The sequence below is a fragment of the Vespa crabro genome, chromosome 2, assembly GCF_910589235.1.
Source record: "Vespa crabro chromosome 2, iyVesCrab1.2, whole genome shotgun sequence".
Taxonomy (NCBI): domain Eukaryota; kingdom Metazoa; phylum Arthropoda; class Insecta; order Hymenoptera; family Vespidae; genus Vespa; species Vespa crabro.
The window spans coordinates 5474486-5497899 of record NC_060956.1 but is presented as its reverse complement, the minus strand read 5'-3'; the positions used below and the strand labels follow the sequence as shown (position 1 = coordinate 5497899).

General features: G+C 32.0%; 1 protein-coding gene and 1 non-coding gene across 9 annotated transcripts in view; one reads left to right on the top strand and one right to left on the bottom strand.

Moving 5' to 3' along the window:
- LOC124421631 (ankyrin repeat domain-containing protein 6) overlaps window positions 1-23414 on the bottom strand; it is a 133645-nt gene that overhangs the window by 46287 nt on the left and 63944 nt on the right. For all 8 annotated transcript variants that reach the window (XM_046957029.1, XM_046957023.1, XM_046957026.1 and 5 more), the window contains one exon: window positions 4693-4794. In XM_046957029.1, coding sequence (XP_046812985.1) covers window positions 4693-4794 — 102 coding nt within the window. The remainder of the gene's footprint in view (window positions 1-4692; window positions 4795-23414) is intronic.
- Trnar-ucg lies at window positions 13047-13119 on the top strand. The gene has a single exon. It is a non-coding gene; the product is annotated as a tRNA-Arg (tRNA).

The following is a 23414-nucleotide window of genomic DNA, read 5'->3' as shown; positions in this document are numbered from 1 at the left end:
GAAGTCGAAGAAGAACAGTAAGAAGAAAAAAGAAGAAGAACTATGCGTTGCGAAATGAACTCTCGCGTGTCTTTTAACAACCGTTCTCTCGTTTCAAACGTTCTCTCTCTCTCTCTCTCTCTCTCTCTCTCTCTCTCTTTCGTTCTAGTTATTTACTATCACTATGAATCGTATTTTCTATTAACAAAGTGTAAAAAATTTACTGAATGGCTAATATAACTACGTTCTAATCGTAAGGACTCGTAAGATTTAAAACTTGCGTTTAAATCGATGGAACGACTTAACGACATAACTTATATCCGGAAACAATGTAACAACGTTGAAAAATGATATTAAAGTTTTTATTGTTTCTCTACGATGATTATTAATATCGTATGTTATACTGTTCAAAACTGACGAAAAAAAAGGTCTCGCGATAGAAATATAGATTTTAATTGGTCAGAATAAAAGATTAATGGATTTCACTAATATAGATTTTCGACTTTATCGTAATATTCATGGAAAAAGTCATTAATCATATTAATTAGATCGATTGTAGACGATAACAATGTATACACTGAATAAAATTTATCAATAAGAAATGAAAAAGAACGAGCGAGATTAATCGAACATCATATCGTTATTCATCATACATAGCTATTAAAAATAACGAAATGATATTTTACCTTTTTTATTTTATTTATTTATTTATTTATTTTTTCCTTCATCCTCGATATAATAAATTTTAAATAGAAGAATCTTACTACTTGATCATAAATGATATCGTAAGAGACAAATAATAAAGATATTATGAAGAATTATCAATCAAGCGAGATCTTGTCTTTTTAATTATGTATTAAGTGAAAAAGTAAATAAGTTTTTCTCATTTGATTCAAAAAAAAAAAAAAAAAAAAAAAAAGAAAAAACATAGGAGAAAAAGAAAACAAGAGCTTCGTTTCTAATGTACTTGAAATAAATGAATTTGTCGATAAATCAGATCATCATAGTCATTTCGTGTACCTACGTATATATACGTAGATATAATATTATATACTTAAGAGTGATCGTTTAATAATCTAAACGTTCCTTCGTAAAAGCTTATCTATCACGTAACAAGTGGTATCTGGAGAATACCAAAGAGAACACGAAAGAAAAAGAGACGCGGAAAGAGAGAGAGAAAAGAAATGAAAAAAAAAAGAAAGAAAATAAAAGAAATGATAAAAGTAGAACAGTACCTAGACATATAGAGAAAATCTGTTGCTAGACGTCTGGGAGAAACGGAGATCGAACTTCGCGTCGATCGACTTTCACGGTCGCGCGTATCGCTCCATAAAACATTGCAAATCACGACAAATAGAACAGAGAGAGAGAGAGAGAGAGAGAGAGAGAGAGAGAGAGAGAGAGAGAAACGTTGGAAATAAGGAAAGAAAGAACGAAAGATAGAAGAAGACAGATAGATAAAAGTTTCATTCTAGTCTTAAAGTAATGCCGCTAATACCACGAAAATGTTACGTCCCAATAGATATCTCTATAGCTTTGTTCTTCCTCTTTTTTTTTTTCTTCTTTTTTTTTTTCTCATTTTTTATATTTCTTTTTTTCCTTCGTTCGATCGATCGATCTCTTATCATATCTTTCTTTCTTTCTTTCTTTCTTTCTTTCTCCATATTCTTCTTCTTCTTCTTCTTCTATCTTTTTTCCATCAAACGGAAAGATCTCAGTGAGATTCTCGCGGTCTTCTAGCCGTTTGCTTGATCCTCAGCAAAACACGACGGTCAACGTCGTACGTTAGTTTCTCTAATCCTTAAACACGCTTGGCACAGCTCAACACCACTTCGATCTTAGCCTGTTATTTCCTTTTGCCGATATACGTTCTCTGAGCCGCGGCAGATCTTATCGTATCGCATTTTTAAGTATATTTATATGTATATGTATATGTACGTGTACGTATGTACTTACGTGTATACGCATACACACACATACACATATATATATATATATATATATATATATATATATATGTATAAGCGTTTAACTACTTACATATACGATAGAATTCTAATTCTAAATCGAGTAACGTTTCTGCGGACACTTATCGAAGAATTTACCATTAATTATTTCCCAAGATAAACTTACTGCAACGTTGTCGTTTACGTTCGTTATTTATATAAAAAAGAATCGAATAAAAAATGAGATCGAATAAAAAAATCAACGCGAATATCTGACAAGGACGACGACGACGACGACGACGATGATGACAACAACAATGTAACTATTCCAGATTTTATAAGACGCTCGTTATCTATTTATTTAACTTCAGGAGATATAATTTTCTCGGGCGTTTAATAAAAACAATAATTTCACGTGATTCCCTTTTACTAGAGTCAATTTCACGTATCATTATCGATTCATCCGATAATAATCAATCGAACCTTATATGGGGAATCACGAAACATGAGGATTGATCGTTACTAAATCAATTCTAAGAAAATGTTTTGACTTTGGTCTTCCACCTCCTTTACCTCCTCCTCCTCCTCCTTCTCCTCCTCCTTCTTCTTCGGTCTAAAGTTGCACTTTCGTCTGGATCAACGTAAAACTCGTCAGATTATACTCCGGCCAAACGTTATTTCCTCGAAGCGAATAATAATTTAGGGTAAGAACGTGTTTGCGAATTTAAATTAAGAGAAAAGAAGAAAAAGAAAAAAAAAAAAAAAATAAAAAGAAGAAAGAAAAAAATAAAGAAAAAACAATAAAAAAGAAATTAAAAGAAAGAGAGAAAGATAGAAAGAGAGGAAAAAACCGTTGAAACGGTCACTTTGATCTTGAAAACGATTACTCGGAAGTTTTCTCGAAAGTTCAATGACCTTTTTACACGTGAGAACCCTTTATCTCTTCTCGTCGACGATAAACGAAAGAGAGAGATGAGGAAAAGAGGAAGAGAGTGAGAGAGACGTACATTTCCAAGAAAATTGTGGAACACGAGAGAATTTTGATAAGGAGGGGGAAAAAAAGAAAAACAAAAATAACAAAAATAATAATATTGAAAAAAAAAAAGAGAAACAAACGAAAAGGGGGAAAAAAAAATCGGAAAAGAAACAAATTATCTTTAATTTGCACACTTTTGAACGGTTCAAAGAGCCGTAAAATAATCGTAAAAGTGGCTCAAAGAGAATTCATAATTAGTCAAGGGTTCTTCCAGTTTTTTCCTTGTTAAACGACGCGATATGGTTAGAACGATTTTACTCGTTAGAATACGATTTACACAGGCTACTATCTTGTTCGTCCAAAGTGTTTCCTATTATCGTCAAAGTATAATAATATTTATTACCGTTGATATAGGCAACTATTCAACGTTTTTTATTTATAACGCTAACACGACGATGCGATTTTATTTTAAGGCAAATGAAAGTGTGGTAATAAAAATGGAAAAAGAAACGAAAAAGAGAAAAGAAATAAATAAAAGAAAGAGAAAAAGAGAGAAAAGCGAGAACTGGAAAAAAAAAGAAAAGAAAAAAAAAAAAAGAAAAGAAAGGATAAATTTCTCGTAAAACGAGTCAAGTTCTTTCAGGATAACGATTTTCAAAGAGACCACAGTTGGATCCGCTGCTGTGCGAGGACCAAATGGCATGATCCTTTATTACAAACGATGCGCCTATCAGTATAAATACATTCTCGCGTGCCTACGCTTAAAACGATCGTAAAGCGACCGGAAGAAAAGTTCGTTTATGGTCTCGTGGCGTGCAATGCATACCTACATAGCTTTTCCAAGCAAGAGACTGAGAGAGAGAGAGAGAGAGAGAGAGAAATAGAGAGACCTTCTCTTGCTTATCCTATTTAGTTTATGCTGTCGTTCTCGCCATACGACTACTGCAAAGAGCACGACTTGACAGCAAACCCGAACGAACCAAGTTGCTATACCTACTTCCATTGCACACAATGTGTTTGAATAGCTAACAAATTTTTCTGTTTCTTTTTCTTTCTTTTTCCCCTCTCTCTTTCTCTTTCTCTCTTTCTCTTTCTCTTCGTTAAGAAAAGAATCCGTTAAAAGGAGATAGAAAAAGAACACGTCTGTGTCTCTCGAACGTTTCTATAAATAAAGTAGACTAATATATAATAATTTTTGGTAGAGATACGTAATAATTAAAAAAAAAAATATATATATATATATATATATCTCAGTATATTATCAAGTAAGAAGATCGGAAAGGTTAATTATGTTCGTACAACTTCATATCATTTACTTTTCCCTTATCATAACGAAATTTTGGTCTCGATGATAAAAAGCGAGAAGAGAAAAAAAAAAAAGAAGAAGAAAGAAACGAATTTATCATTGTCTCGTTGCATTAAATATACTTTAATTAATTTAATTTTCATCGCGTCGTTAAATCTCATTTCTACGAACGAAATGATTTTTTGCTTCTTCTCTTCTTCATTTTTTTTTTTTATTTTTGCAATTAGAGAAAGAGAAAGAAAAAGAGAGCGATATATATATATATATATATATATATATATATATATATAACATGACTGATGACTTTTACGACAGTTATCGATATCATCGCTTTCTTTCGTTTTGGTTCATTTTCTTTACTTGATTTTTTTCACTCTTTTCTTCCTCTTTTCCTTCCTTCTTGTTCCCTTTTCTTTTTGTTTGCCTTCCCTTTACGCGTCAACTTTTTCGCCATAAAAGAGTATAAAATGTGAACGTTTACTCACAAGCGTATCCTGCCGTGCGACGTCTGCTCCATGCTTGAGGAGTAGCTCAACCACCTCTAAGTGGCCTTCGGCAGCTGCCCTTTGTAGAGGAGTCACGCCGCTCTGGAACAACGGAAAGATAAGAAGAAAAAGAAAATGAAAAAGAAACAAAAAACGAAATGAAAAAAAGGAAAAAAAAAAACAACAGCAAAAAAATGATTAACAGCTCTCTCGTTCCACGGTTCTCTCTTTAGTTCGATTTTCTTCTCGGTTTCTCTCCGCCCGCCAAGATGCGTCAATTTGCGAGTAACAACGGCTTTATCTACCTATCTATCTATCTATCTATCTACCTATCTATCTATCTATCTATCTATCTATCCATCTATCTATACATCTATCTATCCATCTATCTATCTATCACTTTCTTTCTTTTGTTTCTTTCTTTCTTTCTTTCTTTCTTTTTAAACGAGCAAGTCATAAAAGGGAACCGCCCTTTATCGATTTTAGATCCTTTTTCTATTTCCGATAATAATTTACGTAATACGATTGAACAAGTCTCTTGAAATTTAGCGCCAATTTTCCTTTCATTTAAATCGTTAACTCTTCAAGATTTCATTTCGTGTTAACGATTCTTGCACGTTTATAAAGAGGGAGAGAGAAAGAAAGAGAAAGAGAGAGAGAGAGAAAGAGAGAGAGATACATCGCATGTTGAAACGTAGATTTTCATCATTCTCTAAAGGTTCTAAACGTTTCTTCGGTTTATCGACCGATTAAATCGCTTGATTAAGTTATTTCCCCCACCCTCTCTTTCTCTCTCTCTCCTTCCTCTCTCTCCCTCTCTTTCAGTAATATGTATTCGGGCTCCTCAAGTACCACGTAGAGATGATTAAAGCACGATGGGCACATAAATTAAACTTTTATCTGATAGGAAGACACGACAGCATCCTTCTTAACAGATACATCGAGTAATTTAAGTTTTACGATAGAATAATAAACGTCTGGTTTTGTCAATGGTGAAATGTTCCTTTCGATTGTTATCAAAGGATATATCATTTTTCTCATATCCCGTTTGTTGTTCATTTTCGTTTATATTGTATATTGTATATCCAAAAGTATGAATTATGTGTTATTCCTATGTTCGTAAATGAGAAAATGACTAAATTAAATGCTAAACGAGATGAAGAATCTTGAATATTAATGAGATAGTTTTTGTTGTATACAAAAAAAAAAAAAAAAAAAAAAAAAGAGAAAAAAAATATAAAATTTAATAGACACGAGCTCGAACAAGACAACTTGTCTTTTTTTGTTGTAAACTTATCTTTCACCATAATATGAAATCATTGAAAGAAGAGAAAGATTGTAGGCGTAGCCGATAGTTGGAATCAAAGGAGAACGGATCTAAGAAGAATGGAACGTCGTCGTTCGCGTTATTCGAATTCCGCGGGTGGAATCGCACGTATATGTCAAAGCCTACCTTCTCGATGTATTGCCTAAGAAGAAAGCTTGGATACCGACAAATGATCGTCGCTCGGCATATCGTCTAGCTACATACATATATACACAGATATATACATACGTACGTACGTACGTGTATACATATACTATTGAATCGTATCTCCTTTTTCTTTCTATTTCTCTTTCACAGTCATAACTACGTGTTATACGAACGAACGAGAGAAGACATGTCTGGATCTTGGCAATAATTCCAGAGTGGCGAACACTCGACGCATCTTCCATAAATCATGAAGCCACTCGTCCGGGCAAGACGAGCGAACGAGCGAGCGAGCATTCGCGATCATACGTTTCGTTCTCGGGAGGTAAGAATCGTTGAAACGAATTTTCTAAAGGACGAGATGATGATACCAGTTCGTACGCTTTCAGAATCCAAATTTCATCTTTTATCTACATTGCAAGTGATTTTTATACTTGAGACAAGAGTAAGAGAATGTCAGATTGAGAAATAATGATTGTCATGTTAGTCATGTAATTGACTTCTAGAATTGTATCTGTTGATTTCATTTAAATCTTATAACACTATTTTTATATTCCCAATAAATTATAATTTGTGTTCGATTAAATTCAATTCTTTTTTAATCCACGATTCGTTTTAAAAATTTATACATTATCATAATCATTTGTATGACATTTATTGAATGATTAAATCGTAACATATATATATATATATATATATATATATATATATATATATATATTAAATAATAATATATTATAATTAGTAGTGTCAAATGTATCAGACGAGTATAGCAATATTTTGGAAAATATTTGTCATCTTTGAATTTTTCAAGCTGCACAACGTAAATATATTTTTTAAAACATAGCTATACGGTTAACGGGTTAAAGGTTAACGTTAGCTCACGTAATTGCATTTCACAATGTTACGTAATGTCGTCACCCGCAACTTTTTTATCGCGCGAAATGAGAAGGTATGAAAAAGCTGAGAGACAGGTAGGCAGGTAAAGAGGCGGGTAAAGAAAAGAACAGAGAGGACGGTCAAAGGAACGTCTAGTGCTAATAAAGAGGAGACCGCGTTTATGAGCCCTTTTGTTCTTTCTCTATAATTACGCAAACGAATGTTTTACGGTGGAATAAGTATTAATTAACTCGCGGTTGACTTGCGGTCTACCACAAACATCAGCAGTGCGACCGGTAGAACGCTTTCTCGCGAAATATCAAGCGAATCGCGACTATACGCGGTTTGTAAGAGCTTCCGGTTTCGAAATATATACTATTGTTGAATCAAATTCGAAATAATAGAATAAAGATAATCATTTTTAATGATCATCAAATTTATTTCAAACATAAATTTATTTCAACTGGTTTTATTTGATGTATATATATATATATATTTTTTTTTTTTATTAATTTCACGTTAATATAATATAATTTTAATTTGCTCATTTTTATTAACTTCGAACATTTTTAGTAATTACTTAATTAATGCTAGAAAGATTTTAATTATCGTTGGAATATTTTTTTAACGCTAGAATTGTCGAATTGTTTATTATACACACACACACACACACACACACACACACACACACACACACACACACACACATACACGAACACGCTTATTACTTTTAATTAATTTTATTTAAACAACTTTCAAATTATAACATTCTTCATAGTATAATCAATAATTTTACTAATTGTAACGTATGAGAAAATTAAAATTTAACATTTTTGGAGGGTTTGTTAGTTCTAGCGTTAAGAGGATTATCCACGCTCTAATTGTACGAGGAGAAAAGATCGAAGTATTTATTAACGGAAGGATGATCCACAATGTAGAAGGAAAGTAAACTGAAAGTCGTTTACAAAAGCCAACTGACAGTATAAAAGTCTCGATTTTTCGTTTTTTTTTTTTCATCTACATCTTCTTCTTCATCTTCTTCTACTTCTATTACTACTACTCCTCCTCCTCCTCCTCCTACTTCTTTTTCTCGGTTGTGAATACAAAGAAGCTCGGATTTACGAAGGCAAAGATTTCACGCGACGCTGAAGCGAGAAACGATGCAGAGGATCGCAATATTTCTTTGGAAGAGAAACTTTGTTTCGCGAATGAAATTCATGTTTCTCGGCGCATCGCGATTCGTATCGCGTCTTTGCAATTTCGATTCGACGATGGATCCGACGTATTCGATTTTCTTTCGCCGAGAGAAAAACTTGTCGTCAATTAACACCATCGTTATAATTACAACAGATTGAAGAGAGATAGATAGATAGATAGATAGATAGAGAGAGAGAGAGAGAGAGAGAGAGAGAGAGAGAGAGATTTAAGAAAATGAATATCTTTTTCATCTTACGATCGTAAACTTTATTAAATTTTTATCCATCATTTTATATATATATATATTTTTTTTTAATTTTATCATATAAACGTTATAGTTATACACATTTATATTTTCCTATTGAATAATTTTCAAAATAATTCGATAATAATAATAATAATAATAATAATAATAATAATAATAATAATAATATATATATATATATATATTATGTACTATATTATATACTATATATAAAAATTAAGTTTTTAAAATAAATCAAATTACTATTTAATTATTTCATTTATATATATATATATATATATATATATATATATATATATATTATACATATATTAAATATTATTTTAATTTAATAATTAAATATTAATTTAATTTATTTATATAGTATAAAGTAATGAATAAATCTGACTGTTCGAAGTGGATTAGATTTCGGTTGAAAACCTGAAATGAGTTTTCAAGGGAAGACTTATTCGAGAATATTGGATAGAGAAAGACAGAGAGAGAGAGAGAGAGAGAGAGAGAGAGAGAGAGAGAGAGAGAGAAAGAAAGAGATAGAAAACGAGAAAGTTGCAAGTAATCCTTCTGATCCGCAACGGAAGAAGCGTCCTCTCGTGTCAGCGAACGACTGGCCAATCTCGAACCGGAGATTAAAATCGGCTATCCTTTGGCTTCACCGTTTGCTTGCGATTAAAGGGCGTATTACCTTTCTTGAACGGAATTGGATACGTAAATAGCTCTTTTTAATCATCGAGCTTGTATCTTTTGAAAATGTCCATTACTTGAGAAAGAAACTTGGTGTGAACATTCATGTAAGAACTTTGAACAGTTATTATTAACACTATCTAAATAATATATTAAGTTTTAATGATCGTACGAGTAAAAAGTAATAAAAAAGAGAAAGAGAGAAAGAGAGACAGAGAAAGAGAGAGAGAGAAAGAGAGAAAAAAGATAAAAAATAGTAATGAAGTATAGAACGGGGATACAAAGATTTTTATTGATGAAAGATAGTGAGATATATTAATAACATATATTATCTTTAGATGCATTAGAAACTTATATAATGAGAATACAAGATGATTGTATAGGTTAATAATAGAGGGACAGATATATAACTAAGTGGAAAATAATAGACGTTGAAATAATCTATCGTTAAATATCTCGACGTGAGATCATCCTTGTTGTTGAAGACAGAAAGAGAGAGAAAGAGAGAAAGAAAGAGAGAGAGAAAGAGAGAAAGAGAGAAAGAGAAAAAGAGAGAAAGATAAGAGTTCTCTTCTTCTCTTGAAAAGAAGAAAAGTCTTTGAAGAGACGACGTAAGATCGCCGTGGTTCTCGTAATTGACGTAACCGCGTAGATCATGAACTTTCGAGTTGGTCAGAACCAACGTCTGTTCAAACTCCTTCCTCCCATTTATGGCGTTAACTAACGACGAAGTAACGCCGCTCTCTGTTGCTGTTTCTACTGTTGCTGATGCTGATGCTCTTCCTGCTGCTGCTGATGCTCTTCCTGCTGGTGCTGGTGCTGGTGCTGCTGGTGCTGGTGCTGGTGCTGATACTGCTGATGCTGCTGTTATTTCCATTGCTGCCGTTCCTGCTATTACTATTGCTACTGCAGTCGACTGTCGTCGTTGTCTCTTCTAGTTGTTGTCTAGTTACTCGACGTGCTTCCTGCGAGAGAACTGATATTTCGCTCTGATTGTTACGGTGAAAGCGACCATTGTCCCTCGAGCTTAGCTCGACCATTGTGATCCTTTCAACGCGGAGGAGCAAGTGTTCTAAAGTTCTCGCGAACCTACTGTATCCGTTCTCCTTTTAAATGGAACGGATATTTGTATTCACGTATATATGTGTGTGTATGTGGGTGTATATGTATGTGTGTTTATACGACTAAAGAAGTATTATTGTAGAATTTAAATATATCATAGGATATTTTTATGATGGATTATTATTGATTTTTATTTTTTATATGGGTAACAGTTTTTTATTGACTTATTAATAAAAAATCTGTGTGTATGTATGTATGACTGTTTTTGTATGTTTTCTTTTTCATTTTTATTATTTTTTTTTGTTTTGTTTTTTGAGTAGATAGATAATATCCTATCAGTAACGATGATTGTATTTTCTAAAATTAATTAATAGGAATTAATTGAATGTAAAAAAAAAAAAAGAAGAAAGAAAAAAAATTCTTAGATTTGTAATTTTACGATTTGTAGAAAAATTAATTTAAAAAGTCTCAAAGAAAAATAATTGATTGTTTTTTAATATCACTTTGGTCATTTTTTTATCCATCTAGAATCATGACTTTATTTTCGTACTATCATACTGATATAATAATTCGACATAGTTATTAATAATTTTACTTATTCGTATGAAAATATCGAAGAAATATTGTAAACATAATTATATACCTATGATATTAACGATACTAATTTTCACGATGTAACTATTCATTGTGATTCAATTTTTCGTAAAAGTTCCTGAGAAATAAATTCATTGTATGACGAATAAAATCAAAATGGGACACATGACTATCGAGATCGAACGATCATCATTCGTTTATTATAAGGCGCGGTCATGGTGTTTGTAGTAAGTATCGCAAGCCAGTAAGAAATCTCACTATTGTCCTTAAGGCAATTAGCATGCCTCGCTTGACTCTTCTAGAAAGAGGGGTGAATATATTAAGGCATGCTTCGCCGGATACTCGGTTTGTGATCGTGCGTGGGAGAGAACGTATCTACTTATTCCTAAGGGAGAACTTGCATTCAACGAATGCATACGTGTTTATTTAAAACGATACCTTTACCTAGTCCAGCCCGGTGCCTATCTATTTCAAATCGTTAGAAACGACGGAAAAGAAAAATGTTGATGACTTCGTCGAACACGTCTATATATTTGAATATACAATTCTATTATCCGTTATTCATATATACATTTGTATAAGATATGACTTGTTCCTTTTCTTTTTCTCTCCTTTATTTTATTTCTTTTTTTCTTTTCTTTTTTTTTTTATCCTTCTTAAGAAAAGACTGTATATAAGCTCGATAACAAGGAATTAAAATAGAAAAGAAAGACGAAGAAGTATAATAATTCTTTATCATTAGGAGGATTTAACGTTAATTCTCATACTTAGATATATACTATATCCATTTTTTAAACTCATTTATCGACGAACTTACGGTTTTCCGAAAAATTCCCTAGAAATTGATGATTTCTTGTGAAGATAAGTTAGTTTCTTTCGAATGATGCATATGAAAAGGAGAGAGAGAGAGAGAGAGAGAGAAAAATAAAAAGAAAAAAAAAAAAGAAAAACAAACAAATACGAGCACAATATTCACAGTTGTGAAAGTTTTCTATTGATTTTTATCGAAATCAAATGATAGGAAGATTTAAATGACGACAAGCAATAATAAATAAGGATATTTATAAGAAGAATAAGGAAGAGGATGAAAGTAGACAGTTGAAACTAAGAAAGCAAAAGAAGAAGAAATAGAAGAAGATATAGAAGAAGAAGTAGAAGAAGAAGAAGTAGAAGAAGAAGAAGAAGAAGAAGAAGTAGATGGAAAGCTTGCTAAGATAACGCAACATTTACCTAACTAACAAGCCATAGATACTTTGCAAAGGTAGGTTCGGTTAAATCATTCGGCGTCAGTATATTTACCGAAGGATAAAACCGCAGGGTCTTTTGAATTTATTGTACCCTTTACTGCGAGAAAGACAGAGAGAAAGAGAAAGAGAATCTTGATTTATCTCGCAAAAGGATATACATATACATATATACATACGTACATACATATATATTATATATATATATACACATATTACCTAGCTAGCGTTGAGTTTCGTGTGCTTACGAGGAGGAGCTGAGCTACGATATCCTTTGTATATACGAAAAGAAACTTGAGCGGCCGTAGCCGGTAATGGGAGAGGAGATTCGAATATTTATTAAAGCACGAATGAACGAACGAACGAACGAACGAAGGAACGAACGTAAGTAAGTACGTATCGCCGCGTTCCATTCATATAAAAACGATCGTTCCTTTTTATTCTCGACGTGTTGGTACTTATCATCCAACGGTATAATGATTCTGTACCTTTAATCCCACGCTTTCCCTCTTCTCTTCATCCCATAATGCCGCCACCTATCTCCCACTCTTTACATTGACCATCACCCTCACCTCTTTACGATACTAATAAAGTATAAGAAAGTTTTCATTATTTATTAATTTATTAGCCAATTAGTTTCGACTTTACGACGAGTTCCGTCATTGATATACGTCCATACCGTGAATATTATTTATTTATTTATTTATTTATTATAATTTTTTCTTCTCTCTTTTCTTAATATCTTTCTTATCCTTTTTTTTTTCTTTTTCTTTTTCCCCCTTTTTAATCTTCGATTACTCTTTATCACGTGACCATTTCGTAAAAATATTAATGAATTTTAATAAGTCGTAGGTAAAAAGTGACAGGAACGAAGATATCGATCATTTAAGATCTATAGAAGGTATCGTTCAAACGATCGACCGGCAGAGTTTATTCATGTTTGGGGTTTCAACCCTTAACAGACCGTGTGGCCTAACGGATAAGGCGTCGGACTTCGGATCCGAAGATTGCAGGTTCGAATCCTGTCACGGTCGAGATTATCTTTTTTTTTTTTTTCTTTTTTTTTTGTTCTTTTTTCTCTTCATATCAATCATATGAAAAGGATCGACGAAATACACGAGAGAAAAATATTTCATTAATAATGATAAAAATATGATCGATAAATTTTCATAGGGAAAAAATAAATGTCGTACGATTTTCGATTATATTATAATGGTAACTATTGTTGTTGTATTTATCGATAAGATAGATTTCGATCAATCACATATATAGAATGAAAGTTGTCCAAGTTTTTATGTGTTACCAAAGTGCTCTGACCTCTAAAGGTTACCATGTAATTATTTAATTGTATATATATATATATATATATATATATATATGGATGTAACGTATGACATAAGTAACTAAGTAACTAAATAAGTACGTCTCTTACAAATAAACGAGAAGAATACAAGCGGTTGTAAGAGATGACAGAGGCGCATACGAAGGGCATACGTCAGGCTTTTAATGGTGTCGTCGGCTAATTTGCTTCCTTCGTTGTGCGGTTCGCTCTTGACTCGTGCTTCCTATATATGTAGATAGATACGATGTACTTGTAACAGTGGTAGTAATAGTAATAATAATAGTAGTAGTAGTATTAATATTAATAATAGTAGTAGTAGTAGTAGTAGTAGTAGTAGTACCATAGTCGTGAAAATAAAATTATCTCCGTTAAGTAGGCGGCTCGATGGTACGTGCTTGATTCCTAAGAGAAAGAAATAAAGAAAGAGAGAGAGAGAAAGAGAGAGAGAGAGAAAGAGAGAGAGAGAGAGAGAGAGAGAGTGTTAAGAAAGGACATATATAAGGATATGAGAAAGAGAGAGAAAGCGAGAGAGAGAGAGAGAGAGAAAGCGAGAGAGAGAGAGAGAGAGGGAGAGAGAAAGAGAGATAAATGAAGTATACAGTCATGGTAAGAATGAGAAAGAGAGAAAGATAGATAGATAAGGAGAGTCTCTAGTTGACCCATGACCGGAAGTCGTACGTGCAGACTCGAAGGTCGAGAAGGAGATATTATATCCTTCTTCGAAAGGATCGTAGAAGTATCATAGAAGAGAAAGAGAGACAGAGAGAGAGAGAAGGGAAGAGAGAGAGAGAGAGAGAGTGAGAGAGTGAGAGAAAGAGAAAGAAAAAGAGTAGAAGGAACGATAAATCAATGCGTAGGCGTTGCACGCGCATCCTGTAATAATGTGGCGCTTCTTCCTATTTACATACACGTAGGTACATACATACATATTTCCTTTGGTCTGCCGATGTAAATTGATTTCGATCGCGTGCCTGCCAAACGATGCTTACTTGTTTTCTCTTTGTCTCTCTCTCTCTCTCTCTCTCTCTTTCTCTTTCTCTCTTTCTCTCTCGTTGAATTTTTTATCGATATTACAAAAAAGGAAAAAGAAGAAAGAAAAAAGAAAAGAAAAGAAAAGAAAAGAAAAAAGAATGAAGGACAGAATGAAAGCAAGTAAGGGAAAAAAGGAAGGAAAATTTATTTTTCAAGAATGAAAATAATTTAGCTCTCGTGAAATTTTATTAAAAATTTTTCTAAAACGTACAAATTATGATTCGTGTCTTTTCATTTTCCTTCTTTTTTTCTTTTTCTTTCTTTTTCTTTTTCTTTTTTATCTTTCGAAATAATTTATCGTTAATTAGACATGCGAAAGGTTAGATTAATAATTTGTTAAAAAGGGATAAAAATAATAAATACTATGATCTATATCTTACAATTAATGTATCAAAAGGAAAGAGAAAGAGAAAGAGAAAATGAGAGAGTATGTGTGAGAGAGAGGGGGAGAGATAGAAAGAGAGAAACATTCAAAAAAGAAAAAGAAGATAGAGAAAATCGGTTCAGGGTAAGGAGAGAAGAAGGAATAAGCAAAGTGACCGTACCGGTCCACGTGTTCATGAAAAACTGGCGAGACGCGTTTGGATCAAGTTGCTCCTTCCTCTCCGAACTATATATTTTCTACAAACGCTTTGCTTCGTGGCAGAGTACTAGAGAGACTTGTTCGAGAACATCAAGTTGAACAGATAACATTTTCTTCATCGATTTACATATATACATACATATATACATACATACATACATACATGCATAGATAAATGCATATATGCATATGTATGTATGTACGTATTTACTTCGAGAGATAATGCAAAATTATTATTTTCTCACAATGCAATATAAACAGGTTCGATCATGATCGACGTTGATAACTATTTTTAATTTGTCTTCATCGTTGTACGTTCAATTTTCTTTCCTTTTTTTTTCTATGCTATTTAAAAAGAAAAATAAAAAAGGAAGAGAGCGAGAGAGCGAGAGAGAGAGAGAGAGAGAGAGAGAGAGAGAGAGAGAGAAGGAAGAAAAAACAATTGATGCATGTAGAAAATATACGTGGAGGATTTAATAAAGTGTTAATAAGGAATACCAGAAGCTAAGATAAAATGAAAAAGTATATATGGTAGGTAGGTAGATAGGTAGGTAGTAGGCGAACGGTGGCTGCTAACGACGTAAAATCATTATTTTTCCAGGACGATAACGCTCGAGCGTAATAATTTGAGAAGAGTAGGGGGAGAAAGGGAGGAAAGAGAGAGAGAGAGAGAGAGAGAGAGAGAGAGAGAGAGAGAGAGAGAGAACGGAGAAAGGGTTGCTCGCTCGTGCGTCCTTATACGAAGCACAAACGCGTTTTGATACAACCTTTCTCTCTCTCTCTCTCTCTTTTTCTTTCCATCTCTTTATCTATCTCTATCTCTTTCTTTCATGTTATCCCGTACAACGCGTTTACTGTTGGCGCTCAGTGTGATGAAGCACCTACCGGATCATTTGCTCTAATGCAACCGGCGCGAGAGAATCCTCTCATTACGCGAATGAGGAACATTTAGCTGAACACCTAACTGCCATGCCGTTGGCCCTCAGTACAAATTACGATCATGTCTCGATGGATTATGACTCTGATGATCCCTTCTTTCCTTTTCGTTAGGTATGTAGAGTACACGCATAATGTCTATAGAGAGAGAGAGAGAGAGAGAGAGAAAATTAAAAAAATAAAACAAAACAAGAAAAGAAAGAAAAAAGAAATAAGAAAAAAGAAACGAAAGAGAGAAAGAGAAAGAATAAAAAGAATGTGCGTGTAAGTCCTTTATTTATTACGTTCCCGTAAATACCGGATTCTTATCCATCGGTCGCTCATTAACCAATGAGAAACTTCAATGGCGATTAACTTCTGTAAGTGAGACATTTGGTCTCATCCTCAATTTGCCTTATACCAAACGTCCTCCGCCAATGCGCGATCGTGTAAGTAAAAACCTCGTCGTGATCCATCGTCCAGTGGCAAACTCGTCGAATTAAAGCTTTAACGCCCTGGAGATTGAAGTTACAAGGAATGGTTGCTCTTAATACCAAGAATCTTTTCTCTTCTCTCTCTCTCTCTCTCTCTCTGTCCCTCTCTCTCTCTCTCTGTTCATTTTCTCTTACTTTTCCTTTTACTTTCTCTTCAATCTCGTGTCTCTTCGTTAAGGTCGAAGGAATACAGAGCAAACAACAAGAAGTCTATTACTTTTCTACTTCGCGAAGTTAAGGAACGATTAAATAGAAATATTTCACGAGTCTTTGGACAATCGAGAAAAATATTTATTATTAAATATCATCGAGTGGAGAGTAAATTTTTCTTTTTCTTTTTTTTTCTTTTCTTTTTTTTTTTTGGGCCGGACGAAGGATTATCTTAAGACAAAAATTGTAATTGAATAATTTCTATTAAAATGAATTTTCTGGTTGTCCTTTCTACATTACTATCTGGTATGTATACATAGATTTGTAAAAATAAGTAAATAATAAGTTATGAGTTAGATATTTATTATAATAAAAAAAGAGAGAAAAAGAAACGAAAGAAAAAAAGAAAAAGAAGAACCATTTATTTATGAACAAATAGAATAATTTCGAGCATCGATACTCGAGACAAAATGTTTTATATTTTATCTGTCAGAAATGGATTTATATTACTTTTTTTTTAATATTAAATAATAACGTTGAATCATTTGTATGCGCGTCGGAAGATATTTCAATAGATTTTAATCCCTAAAGGAAGATCTGAGTTTGAATTTGACTAATTCGTTTTAGTTAGCTTCTTAGAAAAGTAGACAATGAAATAATTAAAAGGATTTTTTTTTAAACTGTAAAAAGTGATTTGTAACCTGGTGATACGACATTCTAAGAATCTTACTGATCAGGATTAACTCTTGAGGATATTGCAGGATAAGAACTAACAGTATTATAAGTTAGAAAAGAATAGAAAATTAAATTACAGTGCGGTATGCGTCATCCGCGACTTCCCTGTTCGTTACACGCTCTAATGAATTCTCCTGATGTGTCTCTCATAAATCACCGTCCTCTAGGCGATTAAAACATCAATTTATCTTTGCAACCTCGCTCAAAGGTTACATAATAACGATCACGTTCCGTACGATCAATCTACTTTTGTCACAAGCAATTTTATTTTGCGAATGCATACGCAGGTGAAAGTTGTTTCATACGTGTCGCTCATTCATCCTTTTTATTTTCATTGAATATAAATGACATTTCAAAGTAAATACGTGCAATTTTATATTTTTATGAAAGTAGATTCATAAGTGCGCGCGCTTGTATATGTGTGTGTATGTGTCTGTGAAATATTGTTAATGCAGACAAATATATTACGATCATCAATATTAATTTACGTTATAAAATTTTTACAAAATGGAAAAAAATTTATATATATATATATAACCAAATGATAAATACGATTAGGTATATTAACTTAAGAACATCTATTAGATATTAATGAATCATGGATTACAAATCGAATGGAAATATATATATATATATATATTTATAATGGTATATAAAATGTAAAGATAGCGTGTGTGTTAAAATGTACCGGAGTCGTGACTCTACTTCGAGAGATCGTCCAGAAGGATCGGCACGAATGCTTCGTGGAATTCGTGCCTCCATTTTTTTTCTCGGGTCATCGGGTTACCTTCATAATTGCTTATTAAAACGAACACGTTGGTGTGCTCGAAAATAATGTTATCTGTCTAGAATTCGAAGAGTAAGAAGAAGAAGAAGAAGAAAAAGAGAAATAATCTAACCTCGATGACTTTTCAACGATACGATTAGAAATGATTTTCCTAGGGAATTATACTTAGGGAATTTATAGGTACGCACGTACATAACTACTTGATCACATTTATCGATGATAATTTATATCTATACTCGAGTAATCCTCATGTTCATAAATAGAAAACGTATTAAGTATCAGAAGAGATTTACTTAAGTAAGAAAAATCTTTTTTCGTTTTTTTCTTTTCTTTTTCTTTTTCTTTTTTCCTTTTTTCTTTTTTCCTTTTTTCTTTTTTCCTTTTTTTTTCTTTTTCTCTATTTTTTCTTTTCGATACACCTCGAGAAGATAACCAACGTGAAAATATGTTTGTATATCTATACGTATGTGTATTATATTTGTTTAGTGTAAATCAAAAGGTGTTTATATATTATACCGATACCAGTCATAACCATTTTGTAGCCAATGGCGTTAAAAAAAAGGTACACCTTGATTTACACCACCTTGAATATTCCCACCTCGAAAAAGCGTGAATTTATATTTACAATCCTTGGAACGAGAATTAAAATAGAGAAGAAGAAAAAAAAAAGAAAAAAAAAAAGAAAAGAAAAAAAAAGAAAAAACGATAAATAAATAAACAAAAAAAAAAAAAAGAAAAAAAAAAGAATCCAAAACCGTGATATTCATTATTTTTTTGTTCTCTCAATCTTTTCTTTCCATTTCTCTTCCGTTCAAAATGTTCACCTGTAAAAACAAGATATTAGCGAGGTGTCGATAATTGGTAAGGAATTTATCGACACGAGGGGAGAAAAGAAAAAAAAGAAAAAGAAAAAAAAAGAAAAAGAAAAAGGAACTGTTCTAAAAATACTTTTTTTTTTTTTTTTTTTTTTTTTTTTTTTTTTTTTTTTTTTTTTTTTTTTTTTTTTTTTTTTTTTTTAAATATACTTAATACTTAACATATAAGTTACGAGAGAACACGGAAATTCATTAAGTCCAATCTGGTAGTACGTTAGATAAGGATCATCGAAAGTAGTTGAACTAATGAATTTCTATGGTCCATAGATCATCCGTGGAAGAGAGTGTATCTTAGGGAATAAAAAATTATGCCCTCGGGCTTACTTTCTATATAGACTCTTAAGATATTTAAGCGTTAAATTACAACGAAAGGAGACAATCTTCGAAAATAATTCACAAAGTTTCTAATAAATATTATTTATTTAAACAAAATTTAATAATATCTATCATTGAATTAATTCATCATCGATAAGATTATCAAATGGAGTAACGTTATCTCTCGATATATTATCCTAATTATTACTAATTCGATTATTAGAAGATAGACTTTATTAAACGAGAACATCGAACGGATATTAAATGATTTACTACGATACTACGATCTATATAGATCTTCGTAAAGATTTTCTATAAAAATGGAAGGATAAAGAGTGTTTCTATTAAACGTGAAACATCGTAGCTATTTCCTTCTTTAAAATTTATCTTTCTTTCGCTTTTTCATATCTCGTTTAATCTTCGACCTATTTTATCGATGGTATTCGAGGTATTTCATCGTTGACATTAATTGATAAAAAAGAACGAAGATAACATTGGAACGTGATCCACAAGTTCTGAATGTCGTGTCATCTTTCTTTTATGTATCTACGAAGATTAAAAAAGGAAAAAAGAGACTGTACGAGCTACGACGAGCCTGTTCTTTCTGAGCTTCTCCGAATGACCTTGAATGATCGAGAGTATTGTATATACAAAAAAGAAAAAGAAAAAAAAGAAAGAAAAAAAATTTATTTTCATCGGAAAGAAAAAAAAAATTTTGCAACTTTAAGACATATTAAAAAATTCTAATCAATTGGTACGCATTTTATAATAGGTCTCAATAATCAATATTAACGTTTTAATGACCCTTTCGTAATGACCTTGACCGAAGTATACGCAAAGTAAATATTCATTTTCATCGATGATTAAAAGGAAAAAGATTCTCTTAATTTCGAAAGGTATTTAAATATTCTCAAACGATTGTTATTTATTTTATTTTATTATAGATCGAGAATATTCAATTTCAACTTTATAATGAGCTTTTCAGACTGACCTTGACCGAAGTATATACAAGAAAAATATTAATTTTAATTGGAGAGTCAAAGTACAACAAAATGTTGTTGGTTCGATGAAATATTTGAAAAATTCTTACTCGATTGGTATTTATTTTATTACAGGTTCAAGAGTTAATTACCCTGCTCTTTAATTACCTTCTTAGAATGACCTTGACGAAAGTACTTGACAGAAAATATTCATTTTAATTGGAGAATTAGATGAAAAAAAGAAAAAAAAAAAAAAAAAGAAAAAGAAAGAAAGATTGTAAATTCGAGAAATATTTAAAAATATATACTCCATTGATATTTTTACTTTATTAGAGGCTCAAAAAGTATCTTCTATCACTATTTTTCAATGACCACGCCCATTCCCCTGGTCAGAACATGCCACATATCGAATTATTTCCAAAACGCATTTTGACAAATACAATGTAATCCAATTAACGATCACGTAACATTTAATATTTTTACAATTTAACCATTAGAAACAAATTCATTGTCAAAAGAGATACGATAAGTATGATCGTAACGTGAAACTTATTTCTCATCTAATGATTGGCAGGTATAGTAGGTCGATTCATAAAAAAAATTTTATAGTTAACGGTTATATTAGATGTTCTCATTACAGAATGAAATATTAAAAGGGAGAGGAGAAGAGAGATTAAAACTTTGATATTGATTCGTTTATTCCATCGAGACATCTATTATTCGATATATACTCGTTAGAAACGATCGTTTCTATCAGTTTCCCGAATAACCGAGAAAAAGGAGAGAGAAAGAGATAGATAAATACATAGAAAAAGAGAGAGAGAGAGAGAGACAGAGCGAGAGAGAGAGAGAGAGAGAGAGAGAGAGGGAGAGAGAGAAAGAGAGAGAGATAGAGAGAGATAGAAAACGGAACTATTTCAAGATCATAAACCAATCTTGCAAATGTATCGTAGAAAAGGATCGTTAACCGAAGAGTTACCCTCGCATAAACTATTCGGTATTTATGATTTCGAAAAGGAGAGAAAGGATGAGAGGAGGGAAATGAAGAGGAGGAGGAGGAAGAGGACGCGTGTAATGTAGAAAAATATTACAAATGTTCTAATAATCCAACCAAGAAGGTGCGCCATGAAACTCTCGATCAAAGAATTTAATCTAACTCGAGAGAGTCCGACTAACTACTACTACTACTACTACTACTACTACTATTACTATTATTACTACTACTACTAGATTTTCTTGTTTCATTTCGAAAGTAGGAAGACTTACATTTATTAAATTGACCACAGTAATAATTACGGGCGAGTAACGCGTGCCTATCTAGCTTTCCATTTCTTCGTGACCAACATCGTAATCTTATTCTATTTTTATTTTTATTTTTATTTGTTTTTACTTTTTTTTTGCAATTTTTTCTTTTTTCCTTCCTTTCTCCTTTCTTTTTTTTTTTTTTTTGCTTTTTTCCCCCCTTATTACATCTTCGAACGATCGATTCCAATTCAATTTTTATTTAACGTTCATTGAAAAGAAAGATATATTAAAAGGGAAAGTGCCAATCCAAAGAAAAACAAAATTACAAATCTTTGGTCATAATAATCAAACGTTCAGTGAAATAATAATAATAATAATAATAATAATTATTATTATTATTATTATAATTATAATAATAATTAAAGCGTGATCGCGATTATGTCAGAAGTTCGTAAGGAAATTATTCTTGACATACACGTCCGTACGATTCTTGTAATTACTCGGGCGTATTCCGAGATATCTGTTGATGATGATGATGATGATGATAATAAAAATGATAATAATGATATTTCGTTATATGTACGTTTGCGAAACGAAGAAATAAAAATTATAACAATTCGTTTGAATTATTTCATTCGATTTTCTAAGATTTCTCGAGAATCTGCCATCGGAACAGATGTTGCGTGTGCATCGCATATGGCGAGACACGCGACGACGGAGTCCGTGTCTGATCTCACCTGCTTTGCTCTCGGCAAGGGTGGCCGATTATCGAGAAGGCATGTCAAGAGAGAAAGAGAGAGAGAGAGAGAGAGAGAGAGAGAGAGAGAGAGAGAACGAAAAAAAAGGAAAAAAAAAGAAAAGAAAAATTATTCAGTATGAAAAGATCGGTATTTGAAAAAGATTCAATGATTTGGTAAAATATTTCAAAAAACATACGTAGATAAATCCATACCTACTTATTCTTACATATATACTTATTCGAAATAACAAATCAAGTTCTAACGAGTAGATCATACATATGCATACATATATATATATATATATATATATATATATATATATATATATATATAGATTATATATATATACTGATATAATATATAATATATAACATATAATATATATAAAATATATATATATTGTATTATAATCATATTAATATATATATTATATTATATTAATAATAATACTATTATACTAATCATTATTATTCGTTATTATTAATCATTAAAATACATAATATAATATTAATAAATATATTATTAAATTATATATATGCATACACACACGTGCGCACACACACACACGTCTTTTTATGAGTCTCTCGTTCATGAACGATAAAAAATATAAATAAACGTACAAAACTGGCGAAGGTTGAACGACTATAGTTTTATCGTTGTATTTCTCTCTCTCTCTCTCTCTCTCTCTCTCTTTCTTCATTCTTATCTTCCTTTTTTTCCCTTTCATTCTTTCCCTTTCTTTTTTCTTTTTATCCCTCGAGAAGCCGATTAAAGCGTTCATAGAGCTAGTCTCACGGGTAATTAGTTCTCAGGGAGTTGATTTAAACGACGACGCGTCGGCTTCTAACTAGAAAGTCGGCACTTTAACGCGTCCATCCAAGATTATCTTTATTATTCTTTTTCTTTTCTTTTTTGCTTTTTCTTCCTTTTATTGCTATTATTATTATTATTATTATTATTTACGAGGAGCTGATAAAGAAATTACGATAATTCTCTGTCAAGCTTTTCCAATAGCTAAGCGGAATATACATTACCACCAAATGGGTCGAGTCTAACGATAAATACTGGAGCTGGTTTATCGTGAGTTACACGATATACCACGTACAATTTCTCGAATAAGTTTAAAGAAACTTGTA